The sequence below is a fragment of the Astatotilapia calliptera genome, chromosome 9 (genome assembly GCF_900246225.1).
Source record: "Astatotilapia calliptera chromosome 9, fAstCal1.2, whole genome shotgun sequence".
In the NCBI taxonomy this organism is placed as follows: Eukaryota; Metazoa; Chordata; class Actinopteri; order Cichliformes; family Cichlidae; genus Astatotilapia; species Astatotilapia calliptera.
The window spans coordinates 6281803-6303025 of record NC_039310.1 but is presented as its reverse complement, the minus strand read 5'-3'; the positions used below and the strand labels follow the sequence as shown (position 1 = coordinate 6303025).

General features: G+C 43.0%; 1 protein-coding gene across 6 annotated transcripts in view; it reads right to left on the bottom strand.

The window, feature by feature from the left end:
• Positions 1-21223, bottom strand: part of arhgap12b (Rho GTPase activating protein 12b) — a 63786-nt gene that overhangs the window by 12419 nt on the left and 30144 nt on the right. For 5 of the 6 annotated variants that reach the window (XM_026179146.1, XM_026179148.1, XM_026179149.1 and 2 more), the window contains exon 3: positions 932-1204. In XM_026179146.1, coding sequence (XP_026034931.1) covers positions 932-1204 — 273 coding nt within the window. Of the gene's footprint in view, positions 1-931; positions 1205-5194; positions 5498-21223 lie in introns of those variants that run through there. The other variant, XM_026179151.1, reaches the window with a different exon arrangement.

Sequence of the window (21223 nt, the reverse complement as noted above, 5' to 3'; positions counted from 1 at the left end):
GTTTAAAAAGGGAGTTTTTTGTTCCCACTGTCACCAAAGTGGTTGCTCATACAGGGGCCGGGGTCATCTGATTGCTGGGTTCTCTCTGTATGTATTTACCTTAAAATATAAAAGGCCTTGAGGCTGCTGGTGCCAGAAGAGAAAAAGAGTAGAGAAGCGTTCAACCAACTATATTTAGTGAATATAAAAGCTGAACAACCCAAGCATCAAATAACATTTGACGTGTTTCTTTTACTTTATTTATTTATTGTTCTTACTTTATAGCTGACTAATGCTTTTATTTGTGTAAAAATGGTTAACAGTCACAGCTGGAAAATAACATATTGAACAACTTCACACTAGTAGCTGATGGTATTTGCAAATGTCAGTGGCAGATTTATCTGTCGTGTATCGCCACGTTTTTCCTCAGGCTGGTTGGAATTTCATGTTTTAAGTCTTTCAGCCAAGCAGCACAATCAACAACAATAAAACAAAGGTCCTGTGACAAGCTGGAATCAACACGTTTGTTTTTTAGGCTATAATAAGCCACTCCAGTGCTCTATCAGTTATACATCAGTACATTAATGCTTCACAAGGGGGCAGTGTTGGATAGTTAGGATGAAATGACAACCTACTAAGAAACCGAAAACATGGTTTCTCTATATCAAAGGCGCACTTGTCTTCCCACCTTCGTCTAACCACAACATCTTTTAAAAGTGAGGTTGACCACAACTTCAACAGAGCCTGTTTATTTAACGTGAACTGCCAGAGACGCCATTTACAGACCATCATGATCTGATTCCTGTTTCCACATCCACTCACACCTACTAAACCCTTTGGCCCAAACAAAGGATTATTTGTTTGAATGCTTGTTCATGTTTGACATTTATGACTACTTACAGAAACAGATCATTTTTAGTATCTCTCTTCAAATACTCCAGGCACCCCTCACCTCACTCTCCGCTGTGCACTGACTGTCTCCTCGGGCACTGCTGGTGCTGCTGCTAGTATCCCTGGTGCGTGGTGGCTTCCAGGTCCGCTCCCCAGTGGCCCGGTTGTAGTAGAAGTGCCTGCCACTCAGATCTTTGTGGGTCTCCCAGTCACCCAGGATGTGGATTGGGGAGCCTGAGGGCACAGGAGGCAGGCTGGACTGAGAGATCTTCAGCTCCTGGAGGTTGGTATAGACAGGTGAGTCGGACCGGCCCTGACTTGTCGGTGATGTTGTCTGGACGAGACAGATGGAGGAAAAGAGGGGGAAAGATCAGGATTTGTGGTGCATTCATTCACGGGTGGCTGATCATCTTTTTTTCATTTATATTCACTGAGTTGTCCTGGGAATTTACGACTGTCCTCACTTTATTCTGAAAATTCAATGACATTCCAGGAATTCCATGACCACAAGACGCCAGTGTCTGCTGACATCCAAGCTACAAACAGCAGCAGCTGTCACAGCGTGGACCCAACGGTAGAACGTGATCAGCTGAGCTGTTTGCTGCAGCACAGTTAGCATTACAAACATAAACATGGAATTTAGCTGCAAAGAAATATAACTGTTGCACAATAATCTAATTTCTCCATTTAGAAGAAGGAAAGTGAGTGAGTGAGGAGGCAGACAAAGGCTTTGAGCAAGTCTGGCAGTCTGCACGGCAGGATGGAGGCGGCACATGTGGCTTGCAGTCACAGAGGTTGAAATCGCACCATATCAGTGAGACTTGAACCACATGCACTCAACAGAGTTATGTAATCATTTATCTGTCAAATCAGAGGCAAATGCTCTGAGGACAAATGTCTGCTGGTATTTTAATGCAAGAAATACCCATGTGGGATAAAAGATATGAAATGCAAAAGAAATGAAATGGTGAATTTCAGAGATTTTACTTCACGGTTCATGCATGAGGCTGTTTAATAGTTATATTAAACAATATGTAGATTGTTTTGGTATGAGCTGCCCAGTTTTTCAGACAACTTCTGCAGCAAGGCTCCTTGAATGTATTGGAACTGTTTCTACTCCTGTTCACACAGTTATTTATTATCATACAAGCCTAAATCTTAACCTAAAGCTAATGATACCATGCTGTCACACTGGCATTAGCACTGCCAGAGGTACAGGTGTAGTTTCAACTGTTCACTAAAAGGACTGCAGATTTTTCTGAGTAACTGGGTCTTAATTCCTGGAAAGAAATATGGATTTTTGGTGCTTTGAGCACAATTTACTTCATCAAGAGAAGGCAGACATACAGCAAATTTCCCCCTAGCACACAAAAAGAGCTCTACAGGTCAGAGGAAAATACAGAATTTTAAACAGAAAGTTTTCACAAGACTCTGTGCAGGCTTGTGAAGAGCTGTCACTTTAAATGTGGCTTTTTGCCATAACAGACAGCACTGTCACGGCACGGCGACCTAACAGCTAAACATCTCCTTAGCAACCATAAATATTGCTTCAAATTGTGCAACAGCAGGTTAGAAAGATTGAAAAATTTGGGGAAACAAGCATTAGAGAAAAAAAAAAAAAGCACGTTGCACAGCAAAGGCAAGAGGAAGTAGAAGAGATAAGTTACGTGTGTCTTTTGTGCAAATGGCTGGTATAAAGTGCCGATGCGGTATAGAGATAAAAAGGTTTCTATTAACTAAACAGTTTGTCTTCCATTTAGATCTTTACTTACACAATCTAAGAGATGCCGTCTGAATATATTTTCCTGGATTTGGACCTGGCCCTGCAGTGTCAGAGCAGATAAACATCAAAGACAGTTTTTGAGATGGTCTTTTAAAACTTGGCAGCATCCGAAGGTCACTCCACAAAAGGGAAAAAGCTAAGTTACCATGGCTACGGCTCAGAGCGTTTAACGTTCTGTATGCTCTGAAAAAAAAAAATTGGGGGCTTTTGGAGCTGAGCTGAGTCTGACCGGTGCCAGCTTTGGGTGTCTCTAGCGAGCAGGAAAGCATTAGATACAGAACGCTGTGCCAGCACTGCCTCTGTTTGTTACAGGTGAGGAATGTAGGGGTGGAAACACACTTCAGTTACAAGCTTTTGGGCATCTTTCAGGATGCAGATGGAACTTCCTGCCGGTTTTGGAATAACAGGAATATTTTTCACATGAATTATTATTTAATATCCTGCACACGTGCTGGACCGGAGCAAAGGCCTCGTGGCACCCTGCTGGCTTCAGTTAGTTTTACCCGCTGCTTCTCAGTTTCAAGTCCAACACAGAGCGAGCAGCTGAACGAGGCAAAGCGAAGAGACATGACAGTTTGGCTGAACTCGAGTTCAGACTCGTTCGTCGCCACCAGAATGGATCCAGTGTGCTGCAACTTTAACTGCTCTTTTTTTTTTAAAGGAAGTAATACAGCAATGATGGAGTCTCGCGGCTGTGGAGAGCACGGCTGGGGTCAAATCCATTTAGATTCCACTCAGCCCAAACAAACCTGAATGCATCTGGTGGAGAAGTAATTTATATGCTTTAATGTCTGTTTTGACAGAAGGGAAACCAAAACATTTTTTTTGGTTTCTGCATTCAGAGTCATTTCAAAATGATTGTAGTCTGAGTGGAGTGTGCACACACTTTATTACTGGGTAAAGGAACACAGTTCAACTGCTGACCACACATGCTACAATCATTTTATATCATATTCTGCTGCCTGCATAGAGTGTTTGTCTTCTTTAGCTGCACTGGTCATTTTGCACCACCCTAACATGTAACGTTTAAAAGGACGCTCAGCTCTTCGTTGTTGTTATTAGTGTTATTACCAAAGACTGGACGAAGCTCCCTTTGTGTTTCCACAGGCTGAGTAGTGCTCCCCTCAGTGCTGTTAATGTGGAACATAATGAGTAACAAGAAGAGCACAACCAACAGAGTTTATTACCAAACACCCGACTAATGACTACTGTACACTCAAACTTAAGGCAGTGAGCAAATGCAGATCACAGTCACTGCGTGTTAGCATGACAACGTAACCACAAAGCTATAGTGATAAACTCACTATAACCTTCACCAAATTCTGTGTCGTAATTCCCAATGACATGTAGATGTTTTGTCACATGAACGCTCACTTTCTGTGTGAAATCAAGCGCACACCTTAAGGTTTCCAGTACATCAAACTTTATATATTATTTGCTTCCAGAGAAGGTACCATGATGGTGCACACACACGCACAGACTAAATCACAGGATGAAAACAAAACTAGCTTTGCTGGTTAAAAACAAAACAGGAAAAACAAAAAATACAGCCTCTAACACCATGATTCACAGCTCTTTCATCCTCATCAAGCCATTCAGTGAAAGCTCATTACAAATGATGATCCACTGCTTTCCAGGAAGAGACCACTACCATCAAGATAGATATGTTTCATCGCAGCATACAGGTGACGACTCAGGACCATTTCTAGTGTACACACAGAACTGAGATATCACCAGCAGATTCCCTCCTTACTACAAATGGTAAATGGACTGGACACTTAAAGCACTTTAGCACTTTGCCTCATTTAACAGCTGCACTGCAAGCTGGATGCATCAGAAAGCATGGGGTTAGCATCTTGCCCAAGGATATTTGGCTGCAGACTGGAGCAGCCAGGGTTCAAACTACCAACCTTTTGATTAGTGCTCTGACTTCTGACTTGCTCTACCTCCTGAGCTACAGCGACCCCATGCAGGGGTTCAAAGTCTAGCTTTTCCTTTTTTGTTGCTAATCTGTATGACATCTAAACTCGAAAGAGGGAAAAAAGTGGCAACTCCCTCGAAACTAGACAGAAATGAAAATAGCAACATGAAGAGAGGCTGTTCTGTATGAGAAAGAAAAGCTTCATGCAATGTACACCATAGACTAAAACACAACACATATCTGGTATTGCAGGAGACAACAGAGGAACTTTTTTTTTTTACTTCAAAATTAAACTTGACATGAAGAGAAACATCACTGGCAGTCACCATCTGTTCCCTAAATTCAGACTGGCAAACTTTCACTATGCTGTTATTAATAATACCTGGAATCCAATGCAACAGTTTCAGGAGAACAAAGCTGCTGCTTGCTGCCAGTGCTGATGGAAAGGTCTCAAACTATAAATGAACAGTCTGAGGAAGAGCACAGAGGAACTAATTGTTATGGGACATCAAAATCCATCTGTGCTGGCAACGCAGAGGCACTGTGCTATATTAATGCAGAGGGCAGAGATCTAAGCAAGCTGACATGGTGAAAATATCTAGCAGTCTCATTTGTGTCACCTTGTGTCCAGAGCTGCACACAAAGACGTCGTCGTCATCCTCCCCGGCTCTCCTGTAGCCTCTGAACACACTGAATGCACGTCGCATGGTGATGCACGGCGGCCATCAAGTGCAACGGGGCACGCGCTGTGGTTTCAAAGCACCCCTCACCAACACAGACGCAAAGAAATACACCGCTTTCACTCAGTCCTTCTGACTTGTAATGTTCCAGCTGAAGGTAACAGGAAATCTGAGACCTCACTTTGTGTGTGTGTGTGAGGTGGAAGGATTCTGTTCCCCTTTGCACTTGTCAAACACACACACACAGAGCGCGGCAGTGTACACAAACGCAACTGACACAACAGGAAACTGCTGAAATAGTGTGAGCTTCCCCTACGAAGAATGACTTTCTGTGGGTTTCGCTCAGACCAGCCGCTAACAAAACTGCTTCACCAAAGGCCAGACTCTATTTTTACCACAGTGTAGAGACCTGAGTGTGCTGATGAGAGATAACACCCCCGATCACTACTCCTGTGGACTCTTCTTTCACCGGGACAAATGAGTGCCATATGACAGATTAGGCAAAGTATATTTAAAGGAGGTTTGACAGGCAATAAAAGTGATTAGGAGAAGAGGAAGGTGTTATTTAAGTTTTAACACCAACGGCAACAATTCTCTAAAGATTTTTGCAATTCCATGTGGCAACATGCTGAAGCTCTTTCACCATTACAACACTTAGTTTTGATCACCGATTTCACTTTGTATTGTTTCTAGATGATACCTGGCACACGACAGAGTGTTAAAAATTACACTGGTAATCTTTTAACATGTTTTAGGTGCCGTATTTAATGTACTTGAGAAACAGTTGAAAAATACATCTGAGAATGTTACACTACAGCAGGAAAAGCCATAGTTAATCTTCAGGTATGACAAGCTGCAGCCGACTAAATTTAAAGCACACACACATGGCATCAGTTATCTATGTGTATTATGTGAAAGGGGTCACATGTCATGATGCATGTGCAGAAAATTATTCCCAGTATTGTCATATCTCATAAGAGCTGCAGGGACCAAATCACAATAAGAGAGATACCAGGGTCAAATAAGGAGTGGATGTAATGACTGCACCTCCTCTGATAGCAATTACCCAAGGTAGGCTATTAATGCTATATTAAATATGACTTGAAACTATCAATGAACACCAAAAAGTAATCAGTAAAATGGTAAATTAGGTCATAAATCAAGTGAGAAGTGGGGCAATTTCCTCATTAACTTAAAAAGTGCAAGCTTTAGTTGACAGTCACCTCTTTTTGCAAACACTTTATTTCAACTAATTATATTTATTTAATGCTAAATCACAACAGTCGCTGCGTTATATTGTAAGGTAAAGACCTAATCGGACGAACCTCTGTGTACAAGCACTTGGTGACAGTAGGAAGGAAAAACTATCTTTGATTAAGGAGAAAACTTCAGCAGAACCAGTTCAGGGACGGGCGTCCATCTGGGGGTGAGGGGAGGGAAACTTGACAAAACACAACGATCAATAACAACCGGGAGGCTTCCCCTGCTGGTCAACAGGAAGACTGCAAGTATAAGGCACTTCCTTACCTGTAAGGTAAGTAAGATACGATTGTGCTTATGATGATGATGATTATTTTGATGATAATGTGCCAATTTTAAAAATAATAAGCATTATTTAACCAAAACGTATGACACATTAATTTAAATAATTCACTCAATTAAATAACACACTTTTTAAAACACTCTTTTTCAACAGTACCAGAAAATACAGGCACACCTGCTAAAATCTTCCCTGTGGTATTACACAGTAAAATACAGCAGGCAACTTCAGCATGACGTCCTCCCACAGTATACTCCCAGTACCCTCACTGTAAATCGCTGTATTCTCAACAGGCAGATTCCTGGCTCAAGTGAATGAGATGTGGCAGAGAGCGGGGAAGGAGGGATCAGGACCCAGGGTCTCTGACAGGTAATTAAAAATAGAGAGGATCTAGGGGATGGGTGGAGGGAGCGAGAGAAAGAGAGCAGGTGATGAGGAGAGAGGGAGAGAGGTGCTGTTGAATACAGAACAGTCTTCTTCACAGCAGAGCAGCCTGTCTGTTGGCAGAGCCGTGATAAATGAGTTTCAGACTACAGGCCAGTACAGTATAGGATCTCCACAAACTGCATTAAGAATGCATTACGCAGGCTGAGTGTGTAGGCCCGTGTGGTTTCATGTCGTTAATTCAACTCAGAGGTCTAATGGAGAAATTGAAGGAAGCTGGGAACGGACGTGCACAGCAGAAAACAAAACAACTGATTAGAGAGAGGTTTACTAATAGATCCCGATGAGCTTAGGCTCTGTTGCAGTTTGCTATCGCCCTTGTATTTATCGCCATATTGAGAAAAGCACACTATAAATCGCCTCCCTTCAGTCAGCCTCCTGTCCCACAGAGCTTGTACAATCGCTGGAGAAGGACTGCACCCAGCAGTGCGCTGTAAATTAAACCATAAATAATTCTCTGTGTAAAGAAGTACAGGTCAGGGTGAGGGCAGCAGGGAAGCACAGGCTGCAGTTAAACTGCAGGTCCAGTAGGTGTCTCCCTTGGGTTACGACAGTAGGCACAGGGGTGGGAGGGGGGAGAGTTTCCATCACAAATATCTGGCCATGAGGAGAGTACCGTGAGGGGGAGGGGTTTCTAGCACATGGCAACCCACTCTGCAGCATCTCCATCAATGGTAGCTGTGCAGCAGTTTGCAGTCCAAACAGCACACAAAGGCAGATCAAACACTGCATTTTCTCATTTCAATCACCGATTCAGGATGCTGCTACTGCTGTCAGGATCCTGACAGACTAAAAAAGCCGAACACATTACATAATGTTTACAGATCTCACTTCCCTCCTTTGTAACACAGAATCTACGTTTCTGAATAGACACAGATATTTAAAAATGAACAGAAACAAAACGTCTTTTATGTCTTTTAAATGTCTTTAAATTGTGGGTCTGAAATGACACAGCCCCTTAAGACATCCATGCTGTTGCACTTGGTTTTGCAAATGAAAAGAAAGGGAAGTAGTTCCGCAAAGATGAAAGCACACAGCATGAAACAGAAGTTCAAACTTCCTTAACACGGCTCCACCTGTACTGCAGGCCAGAGCCTGGATAATACAGACCTACTGTGCAGTGTTTTGGGTCTGATCACTAATAGTGAACACCAGCACATAACTCCTTACTGGTAAATGTGATGTTATTTATTTGCTGGTAGGCAAATATTCTTTCCCACAAAGTCAATCTTAGGAGGTCTGCATTGAAAATTAAAGGCAGCAGAGAGATTCAACAACAAGCTCCACTCTCTGTAATAACTGTTGTTAAAATAATAATTCTGTATTCCTCCCTCTCATCACCGACAGCACACGGGTCAATCTCACCTCTGAGCGTGGCTCTATTCCCCCGGTAACCACCTTACATAATGCGACTGAGTAATTGAATTAGATGAAAGCAGGTTAAAGGAAGTACGGTGTGGTGGTGAGAATAGACGGCATGGTGACTGAGACCACGGAGACATCCAGCCAATAAGGTGGTCACCACGAGAACCGTTTGAAGCTAGGTCATGAGGGTTGGAGAGAGGGAGGGCAGGGGAGAGCATGCAGCATCGCTGAAACGCTGCCTCAATCTGCTCCCATTCCCTCTGTTCTTTTGTCCTCAGCTCTCTCATCTTTCTCTGCTGACCTCTTCCCATCGCCGCCTTCCTCTCTCGCTTCTGTTTCCCCTCTCAAGCCACGTTTCTCTGCAGACACACACACACACCAAACAACCCTTTCATCTGCTGCATCTTTTGATAATCATGCACCAAAACCTCTTTGGCCATTCTTTCCCTCTTTATCCTGTGCCACCTTTCAGTCAGCCAACGCCCTACTGCTACCCCTCCTTCTCACATTCATCATACTTTCTCTCCCTCTGCTCCAGGAGATATGATGCCGATGACGATGGCCACATCCATATGATCAGATTAACCTACATTTCCGCGTTGCTAGTCATCGCTCCGAACACATTCGCCCACTCTCTCATCATAATATTTCTGGCAAAGCCCTCCCTGTCTATTTTCCATGAACATGAGAAAAGACGCATGCACACACGCGCACCACTCCTCACCTCCCTTAGCAACCAGTTTAAGAAAAAGAAAAAAAAGAAAAAAACGTCTAAATAGTTTGTGCAGGGAAAAAAATGTTAATGAAACATATATATGCAACCTGCACAGGTAGACAGGTCAGCACTTGACAACCAGGGTTAGGCACAAAAAAACAAACAAAAAGAAAAAAAAAAAAGAAAAAACCAAGAGATTAAAATCGAGTCAGCATCTTTTCAGCGGTCGGCATGACGACAGCTCCTTTCATTTCACGGATCAGAAGGTTTGGTGAGGCTCATGCGCTGATAGAGATGCGAACAATTAACCTTTCGGTGTGGAGCTGATAAGGCTCAGCTAAAATGTCAGTTTGTTGTGATAAACCTCCAGATAGCTTGTTGGAGAATAACAAGTCTAATAGACACAAACTGTTGCTGCCTGGATACAGCAGACAAAAGAAGGCTCCAAGTGCTAAAACAAGCTGCAGTGGACAAATGAATTTTTGAGTTTTTGTTCCAAAATCATCTGTTTTACATGATTTAAGGCTTCTTCTTTTTTTTTTTGTTCAAACAACATCTCTGCAAAGAACAGAGGGAGTTTCACTGCCACACACTGCCTCTCCAATCAGGTTTCCTTCTTGAAATATTAATTGAGTGAGGGGTGGATTTTGAGGACAGGGGAAGCCTGCAGCCATGTTCAGTCTCCTGTGCATAAAGGGGAGACTGTCGTAGAGCCAAGAATGAGTGTGCGGCACTGTGCTCTGCCTATCTGCAACAACGCAACTGAGAATAACTAGAATGAGCCAATCAAAAGCTTCAGTTGTAAAGGACCCAAGGACCTGGTTACTTTACAGGTAAACATCAGATCACAGGGGTCGGATTCTATTTGGGCCTCAACACGAATCAAAGTGTGAATGCGAACACAGACGCAGAGAGAAACTTTTTTTAGTTTTGATCTTTTCTTTAAAGCACATGGAGACATTCCCAGACTATTTAAGAATGTGTGTGTATGTGTATGTCAAATATCACCAGGTCAGTGCATGCAGCTGCTCACACTAGCAGGAGAGACGGATCAGAAACATGTTTGTTGCATGTGCTGCTACTGTCAGTGTATGATGTGATTTGTGTAACAAGCCGTTTCAGGTGGGTACCACATGTACCTTTGCTTCACCTGGCTGTGCTCAGTCTCAGTGGTCAGTGCCTCACTGCAAACGGTGTGGTTCTTCTAGAACAGGGGTGTCAAACTCCAGGCCTCGAGGGCGGGTGTCCTGCAGGTTTTAGATCTCACCCTGGGTCAACACACCTGTTTCAAATGATTAGTTCATTACCAGCCCTCTGGAGAACTTCAAGACATGTTGAGGGGGCAGTTTAGCCATTGGAATCAGTTGTGTTGGATCAAGGACACATCTAAAACCTGCAGGACACCCGCCCTCGAGGCCTGGAGTTCGACACCCCTTTTCTAGAAGCTCCGTGCAGTCTCTATACTCACAAGCGTAAATGATTAAGTGCATACTTGACAGATCTGTGGACCTATTACACTCCAGTCTTACGTCTTGACTCCAACAGACTTCCATTGAATAGATTATTCATATTTCATTAACCAGTTACGACAGAGAAACATATCTGCCTGTAGCAATCAATTCCACAGCAGTGCATGCAACATAATGAATTTTGCTGGAATTTTTTCTAGAGTGGAGCAAAGTTGCTACTGTTATCATGCACAGTGCTATACAAATGAGCTGATGCAACAAAGTGGATGAATTCGAAGATCTGGACCTAGGCATATTAACTGCTCCTGTAGCTGAAAGACAACCATAATGTTATTAGCAGGTTGGACTAGTCACAGCATACATCAGCACTTCAGTTTTCGCTCCACTCCATCTTTATGCATCAGCATGTATGTAACCACCTAACATGTTCTCACTGGTTCTTTTGGATGCCCAGAGGTTAGTTTATGGTGGTTATGGACACCCCTGGCGCTCCATTGGCTAATAAAGTTAGAGTCATTTAATATTGTTTTAAATTAACAAACTTCTGTGGGTTTAATTCACTGCAAAGTTTCACTGTTTAAAGTGCTGGTATAACTATGCCTTTTCTCTAAGAAATACTCAGTGCAAAGGATTGTCTAACAGAGTAACAGATTGCAACAAAGAATCTGACTGCGCCTGCTGGGGGAAGTTAAAGGCCACCGATCTGCACAGGAGGACAGACTCCCAGACCCCCCAGGAATGTGTCCAGTCTGGGTCATACCCCCCCTACTGTTCAACTCCTTTTGCTTTTCATTTTCTGCCAAACTTGGAGTCAAACTTTCACTAAAAGCTGCGAGCCAGCGTGTGTGCTCTCCGATCAAAGTGTGAGACACGCAGCCAGACTTGTGGGAAAGGACGACAGAGCCGTGCTGCAATCTGTTACCCACACAGCCGTCCAATAAAAAAGGAAGAACAGGATGTGATGGATTTTGCGTACGCTCCTGAGAGAGAACTGGAAGGGGTCTGATAAATGAATTCAGGCTGCACCAGTCAAACGACCTGCCAGCACCCTGACAGCATCAATTTGTTCTGTTTAGTTGCAGTGGGGTTATGGGGGTTGGGGGTTAGGGTATCGATGACGCGCTGAAGGAAAATTCAATTTCTTTAATGGAACTGGCGTTGGCAAATCTCACTCTTATTTCTCATTTCAAGTGGCCCTCATAGTACAAAGAGTCTCTGTGTTCAAACTCGCTGCCATCAGGTTTTCTCTGACTGCAGAGCCAAAGCTAACAGAGGGTCTGTTCTGTGGTGACACCACTAAACATTACACATTACATTCTGACACTTCAGACTATGAAAACTTGCTTAATTAACACAGACAGTGTGCCTGTTTTCAGGTCCTCCTGTATCCAGGCTCACAGACTGCATTACTGCACCAACATCTGTTGGACATTAAAAGAGCAGCACCGGGCTACATATGCAACGGAGATATTTACAGCTGGTGTCTGATCCATCCACCCGTGGCTACGGCTATTAACAGAGCAGAGCGGCAGACAGCGCCACTGTATTTTAAGAACTATTTCGCAGGCGTAATTTTTGTTTTCTTGCCATGTCTTGGTGGCACGGGGCTGAAGCAGAGGCTTAGCAGCATTCCTCTGTGGCTGACAGCTGACAGCTAAGCCCCCAGTTAATGACTAATCCTGCCCTAATGCCTTCAGTGTGATTGGTTCAAGCTAATTACACCGACTCCCTTCCCTGGGTGCAGAATGGCTGGTCGGGTGGGATGGAGAAGAGGTCAAAAGGTGTGTGGACTTGTGCAGCAGAGATCTTGGTGAAAGATGAACAGTCAGAAAACTAACAAGGACCGATTCTAATCAGCTGATTAAGTTGATTGATTTAAGCAAAGCTTTAAAGCAGATTTGTCAAAGTTTTGATAGTTCTAGCTTTTCAAATCTCAAAGCAGCTTCTTTTCACTTGTTGCAACTAAAAGCAGCCACTCCAAAAGTCAAGAGTGCTGAGGCCCACGTAGAAAGCAGAAAACCCCACAGGTCTCCCCCAGTTTTAATCTTCACTCTACTCAAAATACAAGACAAGGTATTGTATTTCTTTGAAATATTTGATTTAAAAAAAAACATAAACAACACAGCCTGTTATGTAAAAATTGCTGCTGCTTGTTGAAGTTAAGGGCGATATGTGACAAGCCTTCCACTAGGACCCAAACTCCAATGCGAGCATATATCCAGCTCGCCATTGAGTTCCTGATGAAGGCTCTTAGGGTCCTGTTGATCTTGTATCCAGCTGTGGGGCATTGAGTCATAGGCCTTCTTGTAATCAATCCAGGCAGTGCACAGGTTGGTCAGCCTGGTCTTGTAGTCTCGGCTGACTGGTCTGTCTACCAGTAGCTGGTGTTTTACGCCTCTGGTATTCTTGCCAATCCCTTTCTTTGCCCCATGTATTGACCCGGGTGTCTCTCGTCAACTAGCAGCTGGTTCATTTCTGCTGCCAGACGCTCGTGGAGTGCAGTCAGCTTCTTTAGCCAGTAGGCGTGAACCATGTCGGGGCCTGGTGCTGTCCAACTCTTCATACTAGAGACCCTTGCTTGGATGTCTGCCACCGTGATGGTTACTGGACCCTGTTCAGGGAGGTCGCTGTGGTCTGCCCTCAGATCCACTAGCCACTGAGCATTGCAGTTATGGGTTGCGTCCTTCTCCCATATGCTCTTCCAGTATTGTGCCGTCTCCAGCCTTGGTGGTGCTGTTCTCTTATTGTTCCCTTGCCACTGAGAGTACACCTTTGCTGGTTCTGTGGAGAACAGCTGGTTTATTCTCCTGCCTTCTATCTCTCTGGTGTACCTCCTCAAGCGGCTGGCCAAGGCTGTGAGTCTTTGCTTGGCAGTTTCCAAGGCCTCAGGTATGGACAGCTTGCTGTACTTTTTATGCACTTTCTTTGTCGCACCTTTCTGCAACTCCTTTAGTTGGCTAACCTCCCTCCGTGCTACTTTGATCTTGCCCTCTAGCCTCCTTCTCCATGGAGGGTACTGCCCCTTGTGGCTGTTCAACTTATAGCCAAGTATCTCACTGATCACTGCTGCCGTATTATAGATCAGCTTGTTAGTCTCGGTAAGCGTGGTTGTAGGTATCGTCCGTAGTGCTGCATTATCATCATCTAGCAGACCTTCTGAGGGTACTTCACGTAATATTTTTTATATTGTACCTCGTCAATCTCTAGCTGTGTGAGCAGTCCCTTCTTTCGAATGTTGGAACACTGAGCTACTAGTTGTTTCGCCGTCATTGTGGATGTTGGGTATCGAAGAATCCATAGGTCCTTCATCCTATTCATGTAACCCCTTCCGCCAGGGTTACTTGCGTAGTAGCATTCCAACAACGCCCTGTTTTCGTGTCTTGCCCACCGATGCCTGTCTCGCTCATGTCTGCGGTAACATCATGACCCACCAGGGGGCCCCACTCCCATTTTGGCCATGACGCACAAAAGAACCATTTTGGATTTAGCTTTAAAGGTTTCCTTGGCCCCGCCTCTCGCCCTGTGGTAGCTGGGATAGCCTGATAGTTCAGCGTTGCTTCTAACCTGCTTAAATCACCACAAACACTTCTGCAGAACACACAACCTGCAAGAAAGATGGTTATGATCAGCTTCGAATGGATGAAAATAAGTTTTGAATATGCAATCTGTTGAGCCGTACATTGGTAAGACCACGGTTACCATGGGAACCTGCAAGCATTCAGATAATCCATAAGAGGCATGAGTTTGTTTTTTGACGTTATCACTATTTTTCATGCCCGGACTTTATCTGCCGACAAACACTGCAGCACTGCTAATGCTGCAGCTAACAGAACACAGAAAAGAGAACTGATTGGTTTGTTGTACTAATTTTTTTTAAGTCTTAATTTTGGTAAACAAAGCTTTTATCAATTAGACCTCAATTACACTCTTATACTTCTTGGAAGTCCACCACCTGGGACACACACATAGTTGGTGCCTTATAATTAAAATTCTCAGCAGACGAGTCTGTTACGTCACAAAAACCATTCAGATACACGTCCACACAGACCTGTGTCACATTGATCCGGGAGGACCCCAAATAGTTGCCTTTCCTTTCTGTTATTTATTGACCGGGCTAACTCAAAGAAAACTTGACTTGATCCACTATCCAGTGCATTACTCCGCAAATGCAGCAGCACAGGATCTGTGTTAACCCAGCTGCTTAAACAAAGCCATTATCCTTCCACTTGATGGTCTCATACTGAGCATAGCAGGCAGGAAAACCTCGGCTTTCATCACACACAGAGCAGAGCTGTTATTGGAGAAGTCTATCCAAATGCGGCATTCTGACGAGCCGTGTTTGTTTCTAGTGAAATACAGATCTATTTTTATTGTACAACATTGCTTTACAGTAGATACAACACACTTTACTAAAGCACAAACTACATCATAAAAACACATATTCAATCTGTAACAGCTCATTAGACAGAAAAACAAGGTCAGCAGAGAGCTGAAGGATTTCATTACAGAAACCAGGCTGTTATAGCATTAATCTACTGCCACAGCAGCCTTTACTTTTATGATTTTAGGATTTTTAAGAAATGCTGGAACCAGGCTGCAGGGATCTGCTCCCATTTAGCCCCAGGCATATTTGTGAGTTCGGCCACTGATGCTACCTGATAAGGCCAGGCTTCGACCACAACACTGATTGATTACAATGTTTTAAAATTTGTGTCTGAAAAAGGTAACTACATGACTCATGGTGCACCTTGTTAGCTGACAGTTGTGTTCGGGTGGTAGTTGAATAACAGGTACTGGTAAGTATAAAATTCAATCTTGACTTAAAAAGCTGGAACGGGTATCATGACAGTTTATGGGGTTTGATTTATTCAGCTCAGCTCTGTGTAGTTTGATTTTCAAAGTTTTCCCATGGTCAACCTTACATCACCCGACTTCTAGGGATGGGTATCGAAACCCGGTTCTTGTTGAGAACCGGTTCCCACTGTTTCAATTCCTTGAAATCGTTTGCCATTTTTGCAAACGATTCCCTTATCAATTCCAGTCGCCCCAAATGACGTCACCATGTTGCAGAGCGTCGCTTACCTGGCAGGAAACACGGTGCCTAAGCGGCTCAAACGCTCAAAAGCTTGGTTATACTTTACGAGAACGGATGACAACAGGGCAACTTGCAATACTTGCAAAGTAGATATTTCATTTAAGGGAGGAAACACTACGAATATGCAAAAGCATTTGCTCACAAAACACGCGATCGTGTTTTTAAATCCGCTCCGGACTCGTGAATCTCAACCCAGCAGCAGCGGTAACGTTTACACGTCCTCTCCCGTTAATGCGGCAGGTAAATAATCAACTAACAGTGCATATTATGTTAGCGCGATCTGCCTTATTACAAAACCTGCTATTACTGTGCATTTAGGTGACCATGATGAGACAGACAGAGTCTGGCTGGCTCAGATGCTGGCAGTTCTCACTGCAGTCTACTGGTAGCGTCTCCTTTCAGGCCAGGATAGACGAATGTCACCGAGCAGTGACTAAGTTTGTGGTAAAAGGCTTGAACCCATTTGCCACAGCAGATGCCCCCGATTTCACTTTGGTAAGTGAATGTGTTTAATTGTAGGCAGGGACATTACTGGATATTCTTGTGTAATTGCTACAGAATAATTTATGTTATACTTTGTTATTGCTACAGAAGAATATTTATTTTATTATTTTACATTTACAATTTTTTTTCCTGGGGACCCTGTGACACCCCATTGAAGAGCCGTAGGCTGGATCTCTCAAGATCTCACTGTTGGGTTTGTAAGGCCATGTTACTCCTAAATTTCTATCTTGTTCAAAGAGAAGATATAAAACAAAGTTCTAAGCTAATCGACCTTAGTGTTCTCCTTTTTTAAAAATAAGAATCGATAAAGAATCGAATCGTTAAACAGAATCGAAAATGGAATCGGAATCGTGAAAATCTTATCAATACCCATCCCTACAGACTTCATACAAGGTTTTAGACGGAGCTAATGTCTCTGGGGTTTGTTCTTCAGGAGCAAGCGGGGGAAAATATTTTCCTCGTGAACATCAAACGTCAAGGCGTTTCCTTGGTTGGCACAAAAGCTCTGTCCCAAACCCTAACAACCCCCAGTCCCATTATGACAGCATGTGATGGTACTGTGCCCACTAAATCAGCCAATACAACATGGCAACCAACACAAGCAGAATGTATCATTAACATGCCCGTTTCAGACTGCATTTCATTTTGCCAATAAGAGTATGTTTAACTGCGCAGGTCTTCATGTGCGTCAGCACCTGGTTTTTATTTTAATGAATCTGACTGGAGCCTGAACCAGAGGTCACTTCCACTCTGCAGCAGAACAAAGCTGGAACATTGGCTCCACACATCAAAGATGGAACGAGGCTTTGTTGTTGTGAGAGACGAGGAGAATGTGTGCACGTGCACATATCCTTTTAATACATGTGCAAGGGCTCATACGCACACGCACACACACACACGCACGTTTCAACTTTTTATAAAAGAAGCGTTTTACACACAAAGGCTTCAACATATAAAGAAAAACGTGTCAGTCTGCAGAAAGCACTCCCTCAGTGCTCCCTGTTTTAGTAGATTAGGTTTCAGAAATCACAAACTGTATGCAGCAGTGGAGGTACATAATGACCTCATTGATGAGTTCTGGAAACATGTTGATGTATATTAACATCTGTATTCTTGGTTTGTCAGCATTTGCAGGCACTTGGCTCAAATTAATCAAATCCTGATGAGTCCTGAGCAGGTGAGAAGAAAACAGCAGGATGTGTCATGCAGTGAAGGCGTGATTAGACCGTTTCTCAGCTGAACTAAAACCAGTGATTCATTTCACGCCGATAACACCGAAACAGTTACATAAATAATGATGAAATAAATCCTAGCCGACTCCTGGAAGAGAAGGAATGGTGCACTCCCGTCCTTCACTGTCATCTCAGCATCCAAAAAAATGTTCCTGCTGCAGACAGATGAGCACTTGAAGCAGGGACTGGGACAAAAACAGATCGAGTTACTGTCTTCACAGTACAGACGCCAAATATATTGCGAGTCAGCTGCCATCAGAGCTGAGATATCAACCTGTTAGATAATTGGGACTTTTTTAGTGATGACAGCTTTTACAGATTACTAAAATCTACACATTTGCTGATAACACGCTGATGGCGTGTTCATTTTGCAAACTTAAACAAACAGTAGAGGATTAGGATAATCTTATTGATCTATGCTGCAGAAAAATTTCTTGTCATCCTCTTCAGGGATTCCAGAGGTCAGGGGTGGCTACTAAATGCTGGAACAAGCTAGCATGCTTTAGTTAAAGCCTTTCATACAAAGCACTGCTTCTCCCTAGTCAATCATCAGCTGTTTTCACACATCAGGATGTTCATTAGAGTTAGGTCACTTGTCATAGCTTAATTCAGATATTCCCACACTGGTGGAACAAGTCACAGTACACAGATATTATATCTAATAAACTGTATAAACAGAAGTGAAGTATTATTTTTACGCTAGCTGACAAACTGCCTCATTGTCTGGAATAATTTATCTTAAGACATTAATAAAGTAATGATTGCAGCTGATCGGTGTAGCTACTGTAAGTTGGCATAAGCACAGAATGACACAGTTTTTGCTATTTTGGTTTTGAAAGCCAAATAGTGCAGTTTTTTGTTTTGTTTTGTTTTTTTGTGGAGCCTTCCAAGGATCATCATCGTTTACTTTTACAAAATAACAGGATTTTAGTTCAAGTGCATGTCGGTGCTAGTCCATCCAATCCTCACCGAACTTGGAAAAAAAACGACTCAACTGCTTCAACCTTTTACACACCTGGAAACTGAATTTTGTGTCCACTTGCGTCCTTTGTGTTACTTTTAACTGTGTATCTTTTACTATTAGTATAATTTTAAATACTCTACATCATTGTCAACAACAGCTAGCCTTCAATAACATGTAATATGTTTGACATTATAGGTGACCCAGTGCTGTTCTGGGATATTTAGACTTTTGTCTTATATTAATTTTTTAACATCTGTGATTTCCCACAAGGTAGTGTAGATTATTCCCGTGCATGAAGAACAAACTGGTCAGATGCCAACAGATTAGTCAAAACGAGTGCATGTCTAAAAAAAGTTATACTGCTGCGAGAAAAACTGACAACCTTAGGTTCAAGATGTCACATTTTATAAACACCAGCCCTGTGTTTGCATCCTGTGAAGCTGATTATGTAATACCTACAGTAGCCTGCTAAAAACGGTCAGCCTCGATTTAAGTCACTGGACTGTAGTAAGTCCTGCTACAGAGGCAGCAGTGGAAGAACACTAGTTTTAGACACAGAGAGGTGTGTGTGTGTGTACAAGTTTAGAAATCTTTGTCTAAACAAATTGGCATTAGGTCAATTAGATTTGTCCTCACTAAGATATGAAAACAAATGTGTGTCTGTTTTTATTGAAGAAGATTCACCTGCAATAACAGAAATATGTCGGAATAAGTCTCCCTGCTTTATGTTTTGTATGTGACAAAAACATTTTTTAAGGTCTGTTACCTAAAATTATATATAAACAGCCCTCTTATCTAGACAACTCACTGGGGCTGCTGCTAACTGAGGTCTAATTAATTCACCGTAATTACAAACATTAACTTCAGTGAGTGATTGTTGTCAATATGCACAAGCCCTGAGGGGCAAATGAAAACCGAAGAGAACGGTGGTGCGTTACGGCTGCAAGCCTTCCAAGCAGACCGCAGGTTTGAAGGTGTCTGACACCTTTTCATGGCAGCAAATAAACCCGAGTGCAACCAATGACATTTCCAACATAAAGGCTCTATTATAGTTATGTGTTCCAGTTCCAGGTGCTATAATCCTATATCTAATTAACATCCCATGCATGAAAAAGGTTTATGGTTAAAGCAGACATTTGGAATTGTCACAATACAAAGAGCACTAATAACATTAATTACAGCGTTGCTCCATCCAGGTAACTGCAACAACGTCGTTGTTATATGAGCCGACACAATGAAAAGAACTGCAGGAATTAGTGATTCACCGTTATGCAACAGTCAGACATGGTACGGGTCTTTCTGATCGATACTGACCTACGGACTGAGATGAGAACTTTATGCATGGCTGTGGCCGTTTATCTATTATGTCACATCAGTTTTGTGAGCCATTTGAAAGGTAATCATTTTAAAATATTTGTGGTGCACATACAAAGGTGTCACTGAATAATTAAAAAAAAGCATAAATTAAACACAAAAAAGTACAGATACTGGAGAATTTGTTGATTGAAAAACTGATTGCTGAAACTTGAAATAGTTCTTTAAGGAAAAACACCTTATGAAAAAGTGCTTGCCCTACTGTATCAAGTCAACATGCTTCATGATAACAAATGCTAGAAGAAACAGTCATCACTGCTTTATACCAGCGTTCACTGAACAGTCAACCAGTGCTGCAGTATTAAATGATTATGTATCATATGAGAGGGCTGGATTAAATGTGACAACTCTTCGTTGTCCAAGCTTACATCTGCATGCTCCTTGTTTACTGGCTGCAGTCTTCCATAAAACAGTTAACGGGCAGAAATAGACGGTTTCACAGTTCACATAAGAAGAATTTTGAAATTGTTCTGGTACATGTGAGGTATTCCGCTATCCTCCCCTTCACTGTCCTGTACATTGTGAGGAGGGCTGATGGAAAATACAGGCCCTGAAAGCCTGGTAGCAGTAGGTCTGAGGTCTATTGATGCTGTGAGCGATGAAGTGCAGAGACGGCACACAATACAAGGGTTCTTGGTACAGAGGATAACAATGACCAGTCAGCCTTCAGTCACTGCAGCTGAGCAGCTGACTATGACGGGGGAAATGGAAGAAATGGGGGGGGGGGTTTAAAAAGAGGTGTGAAGTGTCACAAGGGTTACTTGGTAGGAGGGAGGGAGCGGGCAGAAACATTGTGACATAGGCAGACACTAACAATAGAGAACAACAGAGGTTGCTGTGGAGAGGTGGTGGGTGGAAGGGGTTAAGCCAACCTGCCAGTTATTATTAGAGAATAAAAGAACTGTCTGTACATGGTGTATTTCAGTCTTTTCTTCCTTCACACTGGAAGGCAGGTGTGTGGGTAACAGAGGGGGGGGGGGGGGGGGGGGTGCTTCAACTCATCAACCCATGTTGAGGAAAAACTTTAATTGTGAAGACAATCACCTCAGAGCACGCAGGCGAGGCACTGTCACATCTCACAATATCAGCTATGTTCACTGACACAGTCTGTTCTCGTTACAGGCCCGTTCAGGCTGAACTGCATTTGCCCCGTGGTTAAGTGAAGGTCAGATCCTCTTTATACTCACTCGCTCCGACTCCCTTTTGATGCTGGAGGAAGAATGTGAAAACAAGCATCAGCCTCTTCTCTCTCATGTAACCCGAAACA